The sequence below is a fragment of the Carlito syrichta genome, unplaced genomic scaffold (assembly GCF_000164805.1).
Source record: "Carlito syrichta isolate Samal-C Ts95f unplaced genomic scaffold, Tarsius_syrichta-2.0.1 Scaffold313361, whole genome shotgun sequence".
In the NCBI taxonomy this organism is placed as follows: Eukaryota; Metazoa; Chordata; class Mammalia; order Primates; family Tarsiidae; genus Carlito; species Carlito syrichta.
In genome coordinates this window covers 445,662-451,539 of record NW_007257457.1, presented here as the reverse complement: position 1 = coordinate 451,539, position 5,878 = coordinate 445,662, and the positions used below count along the sequence as shown (strand labels likewise).

The 5,878-nt window shown below is 44.9% G+C and overlaps 1 protein-coding gene across 1 annotated transcript in view; it reads left to right on the top strand.

Moving 5' to 3' along the window:
- The first annotated feature begins 6 nt into the window (after positions 1-6).
- SCCPDH (saccharopine dehydrogenase (putative)) overlaps positions 7-5,878 on the top strand; it is a 37,271-nt gene continuing 31,399 nt past the window's right edge. Inside the window, exons 1-2 of the mRNA XM_008070350.1 lie at positions 7-231; positions 2,457-2,569. Of these exons, the coding sequence (XP_008068541.1) occupies positions 42-231; positions 2,457-2,569 (303 nt within the window). The 5' untranslated portion in view covers positions 7-41. The remainder of the gene's footprint in view (positions 232-2,456; positions 2,570-5,878) is intronic.

Below are 5,878 nucleotides of genomic sequence, written 5' to 3'. Positions count from 1 at the left end.
GACTCAGCCCGCCCCGGGCCTCTGCTCGCGGTGGACTCGTCATGGCGACCGAACGGAGGCCTTTCCACCTGGTGGTGTTCGGCGCCTCTGGCTTCACCGGCCAGTTCGTGACCGAGGAGGTGGCGCGGGAGCAGGCGGACCCGGAGCGGAGCTCCCGCCTGCCCTGGGCCGTGGCGGGCCGCTGCCGGGAGAAGCTGCAGCGAGTGCTGGACAGGGCGGCCCTGCGGCTGGGTAAGGGGCGGGGACCTCGGCCTCCTCGGAGCCCCCGACTCGGCGAGGGCTCGGAATCGCCCGAAGCGAGCGTGTCCCCTCCGGCCCTGCCTGAGGGCGGGAGGAGAGGGTGTTTCAAATACTGTCATGGCTCTGTGCCACCGCCTTCCTGGGAAGAATTTAAAGCAAATTTCTTTCCTCCTCTTCCCACTTTTGAATTTCTCCGTCAGTTTGGGGCGTCCCCCTGGCGACACAGTCCATGAGTTGTCCCTTTATCTGCTTCATCTTGCTCTCAGTAGGGGTACCTGTTAGGCCTGGAGGTTTCTTGAGATGTGGTGGGGTGGAAAGCAGGGTTTTGGTTTCTTGGAGATTGTTTGTCCTCTTCCTTCTGCCTTATGTTTTGGGGAGGGGAGAGCACGCGAAAGAGTTGTACTGAGGCTGGGCTCGGTGGCTCAGCCTGTCATCCCAGCGCTTTGGGAGGCCGAGGTGAGTGGATTGCCTGCCTGAGCCCGCGGGTTCGAGACCCGCCCGGGCAACTTGGCGAGACCGCATCTCTACAATAAATCAAAGATTGGCCGGGCGTGGTGGCGCGCCCCTGTAGTTCCAGCTACCTGGAAGGCTGAGGCGGAAGGATCGCTGGAGCCCAGCGGGTCGAGGCTGCGGTGGCCGTGAGCGTGCCCCTGCACTCCAATATGGGCGACGGAGTGAGACTTCAACTCAAAAAAAAAAAAAAAAAAAAAGTTGTACTGATCACGTGTTGCGGCTTTTATATTTTAATTATTTTATTTTTTCTTGTAATAATCCTCCGCAGTCTTACTCTTCATTTAAAAAAAAAAAAAAAAAAAAGAAGCATGGTCTAGACGTTACCCTTTAGCATCCATTCAGGATGCATTAATTGAATGGTCTTTTCCATGCCAGGTCCTGTCCTAAGTGCTGTGCTTGCTGAGTGGGAGAGAGGAGACAGACATATACATACCCCATCTTCATGGTGAGGGGAGACATCTAACTTAGGACTCCATAGTCTTTAAGTTTGGCTATTAACTCTCCACCCTAGACTCCCTTCATATCTGTACCTGTTAGAGTTCTGGGTAGTCTACATTCTTTCTGCTTAATCTTATAATTTCATACAAACCCCTGCTTATAGTGGGAATATAGAGTCTTTTGTTTGTGTTATGTACAAAAGATACCATGTGGGCTGGACTCTCCTACAGTTTTTAGTGCTGTCACTACCAACACAGAAAGTCTTGACCAAAGAACTTTTCCCAAGAGAAGTAATTTCAGTATAAAGATATATTCTTCCATTTCTTTTTCCTGCTCAACAAGACCATACTGGTACTGCTTAGTTACCTGCCATCTATAAGGCCCAAATCAAGTTATCCTGGGAACTGTACCTTGACCCATTGAAACTTGTATTGCTCTATTGAGTCAGTTAATTGCAATTATTTCCTTAGTATGAGTCTGGGTGTTTAAATATAGTGTGCCTTTTCACCTCAGAGTTCTCTTTTATATTCGTGGTTTGGATGTTAACAACCCCCCTTCATCTCCTATAATTGGATCATATGTAATTGTTCAGTAGTTGATGAGAAACTTTATAATACAGATTTCTTGTTGGAGAGGAAGTCAAGGTGATCATCTACTCAACATCTAAACATGATTGTAACATTGTCATGTTACACAGGGTTATTTACTCATTGCTTATATATGATAAGTTTTTAAGGGTTATATGTGGTGTATTTTTTTAACCCTTGGTGTTAACCTAGTTTTCCTCATAGCCTTTTCCTTTTTTTTTTTTTTTTGAGTTGGAGTCTCACTCTGTTGCCCAGACTGGAGTGCAGTGGCTGCTCCCGGCCACCGCAGCCTCGAACTACTGGGCTCCGGCGATCCTTCCGCCTCAGCCTTCCAAGTAGCTGGAACTACAAGCGGATGCTACCACACCTGGCTAATTTTTTGATTTACTGTAGATATGAGGTCTCGCCAAGTTGCCCAGGCGGGTCTCGAACCCGCAGGCTCAGGCAATCCACTCACCTCAGCCTCCCAAAGGTACGGGATTACGGGCTGAGCCACCGAGCCCGGCTGCCTTTTCCTTTTTAATTACCTGATTTAAAACAGTTTTATCTTTTGTTTGAGAGGAAGAGTTAGCTTTCAGTGTATTTGGTAATTTGCTGCCAGTGATTGCTATAAAAGTAGATATGGAAGATTTAATACTATACTGGAATTTGCTTTACTTTGTTTGTTTCTTATTTTAGGAAGACCAACACTCTCATCTGAAGTTGGAATAATCATTTGTGATATCTCTGATCCAGCCTCACTTGATGAAATGGCTAAACAGGCAACAGTTGTCCTCAGTTGCGTAGGACCAGTAAGTAACCAACCCTTTTTTTGTATCAGAATAAGCAGCCTATTCATTTCTAGCAAAATCTGGTGTTTTATATTTCAGAGGAACATAAGGGCAGAGGACAAAGAAGTTGGTTGAAGGCCTTAACCCCATATGGAAAGTTTTTCCTTCTTTTTTTTACTGTATTTACTGTATGCCCTCTCAGCAAAAAAATGTTTGAGCATGTATCCTTGATATTTTTCACTTATTTATAAACTATACTATTGTGTTACAGTGCAAATATATATGTTAAAAACATGCACAAAAATAGAGGCTAAAAAAGGACTCATTCATTTAATACATATTTATTAAATGCTTAGTATGTGCAAAATGCACTGTCGTAGGCACTGGGACACAATGGTGGTTGAAACAGAAAGTCCCTCTTGGAGTCTACAGTCTTGTGAGAGAGACAGAAAAATAAGGTGATGTAGTAGGTAGTGGTAGGGGCTTTGAAGGTAAGTGAAGCAGAGAAAGGAGATAAAGATATTGGTATGTTAGTGTTTTTTTTAGATGAATGATCAGGGAAGGTCTCTGTGAACAGCTGACTTTTGGTTTTTTTTGAGTTGGAGGCTCACTCCGTTGCACAGGCTGCAGTGCAGTGGCAAGCTCAAGGCTATAGCAGCTTCAACCCGCTGGGCTTGGGTGATCCTTCCCCCTCGGCCTTTCAGGTAACTGGATCTACAGGTGTGCACTAACATATCCGGCTAGTTTTTTTTTTTTACTTATTGTGGCGACGAGGTCTCACCAAATTGTCCAGGCTGGTACCTCTGGGCTCCTGCCATCCTCCCGAAGTGTTCGGATTGTAGGCGTGAGTCACTGTACCTGGCTGCAACTGACATTTGAGCAGAGATCTGAATAAAGTGAGAGAGCGAACCCTATGAATATTTGAGGAGAAACTGTTCCAGGGAGAGCAGGTACAAAGGTCCTGAGACGAGAGTGTACTTGGCAAGACTGAAGAAAGTGAGAGAGGCCAGCATGGCTGGGCCTATGAGCAGAACAGAGAGGTAGAAGGTAGATTGAAGAGGTACCCAGGAGCTAGGTTCTGTAGGGTCTTACAGGACAGTCAGGATTTGAATTTTCTTTGGTGAGTGACCAAGAGACATTGAATGCTTGAAAGCAAGGACTTGATCTGATGTAAATTTGAAGTTTTTTGGCTTCTGAAAAATAGATAATAAGAGACCAGCAGTGAAATGGTCTGAGCAAGACAAGCATCAGGGTAGCAGTGGTAGAAGTGGTGAGAAGTAGTTAGGTTCAGAGTACATTTTGAAAGAGGAACAGCTTTTGCTGTTGTAATGAATATATGAAAAAGAGTTATCAATGATGATTTCTGGATTTTTGGCCTGTACAACAAGGTGAATGTTGGTGACACTTATTGATCAGAAGACGTCATCACAAGGCAAGACATTTAGAAGCTAAGCATCTGGCCGGGCTCGGTGGCTCAGCCTGTAATCCTGCGCTTTGGGAGGCCGAGGTGAGTGAACTGCCTGAGCCCGCGGGTTCGAGACCTGCCTGGGCAACTTGACGAGACCTCATCTCTACAATAAATAAAAAAAATTAGCCGGGCGTGGTAGTGCGCGCCAGTAATTCCAGCTACTTGGAAGGCTGAGGCGGAAGGATCGCCGGAGCCCAGCAGGTCGAGGCTGTAGTGGCCGGGAGCGGCCACTGCACTCCAGTCTGGGCAACTGAGTTAGACGCCAACTCAAAGAAAAAAAAAAAAAGAAAAAAAGAAAAGAAACTAAGCATCTAAAAAATTAATAATTTTAAAATTGAGAACAAAAAGGTTTTGAATTGTCATTAAGTAAAAATCTGTTTATTTAGATTTATGTCTTAACTTAGATTCCATTAAGTTTATTTCTGTGATCACTCTAATATATACCCTCAACCAACTTCCTTGCCTTTCTTATCCCAGTGCTCTGGAAAAACCCCAACCCTGGTTATTCTAACTTTCAGCTTACTCTTCCTCTAAGCATGAGTAATCCTGTGTGGCTGGAGAAAAATGTGTGTCTAAGCTAACTGGTCACACAACAGATGTGTGACTACAGACCTCGTATGGGACTCAGTGCCTTTGGCTGTTTTGCTATATTTCCCTTGACAATTCTCTCTCCTATTTTCTGGAGCAGTTTACAGCTTCTTTTTCCTTACACTTTTAGCATCCTATCTCTTTCTTCTCACTCTTATCTGATTTTATTTATTTATTTATATTATAAAAATAGAAGCTGTCAGAACAGAATTTCTTCATTTTCCTACCACCAGATCTACCTACCTACCTGTCTACCTACCCTGTACTCTGCCTTACATCTTGTTACAAGGAAAAATTGCTCCTGTTTTTATTTGACACAGTATTCGAAGGTTTTATGTTTACAGTTATACATTTTCTTTTTTTTGAGTTGGAGTCTCACTCTGTCACCCAGATAGAGTGCAGTGGCCACTCCCAACCACTGCAGCCTCGACCTGCTGGGCTCTGGCGATCCTTCCACCTCAGCCTTCCAAGTAGCTGGAACTACAGGCACACGCTACCACGCCTGGCTAGTTTTTGATTTTTATTGTAGAGATGAGGTCTCGCCAAGTTGCCCAGGCGGGTCTCAAACCCGCAGGCTCAGGCAAACCACTCACCTCAGCCTCCCAAAGCGCAGGGATTATAGGCTGAGCCACCGAGCCCGGCCTACACATTTTCTCGTTATCAGATTCTTCCTCTTTACTGGATGATTTCTGTCAGTATTTAAATATGTTATTATATCTCCCGTCTTAAAAAAAATTTCTGCTAATTCCACATATCCCTCCAACTACTCTATTTTTTGGTGCTCTCTTTTTTTTTTAGCAAAACTCCTTGAAAGAGTTCTCATTTTTCGGTATCTCCACTTCCTTACTTCCTATGTATCTTAAACTATTCTTGTCAAGCTTTTATTATTCTCCCTACTCCAATGAAACTACTATGCCAGGGTCTCATCATATCAATCCAGTCATCAGTTCTCAGTCTTTATCTTTTTTATTTTTTTAAGTTGGAATCTCTGTCTCCCAAGCTGGAGTGCAGTGGCACACTCATGGCCACGCCAATGCTGACCTGCTGGGCTCCGGCGATACTTCTACCACAGCCTTCCAAGTAGCTGGAACTACAGGCGCACTGTACCATACCTGGCTAATTTTTTATTTGTTTTAGAGACGAGGTCTCGCCAAATTGCCTAGGCTGGTCTTAAACCCATGGGCTCAGGTAATCCACTCGCCTTGGCCTCCCAAAGGGCTGGGATTATAGGCTGAGCCACCAAGCCTGGCCACTCAGTCTTCATCTTTTTTTTT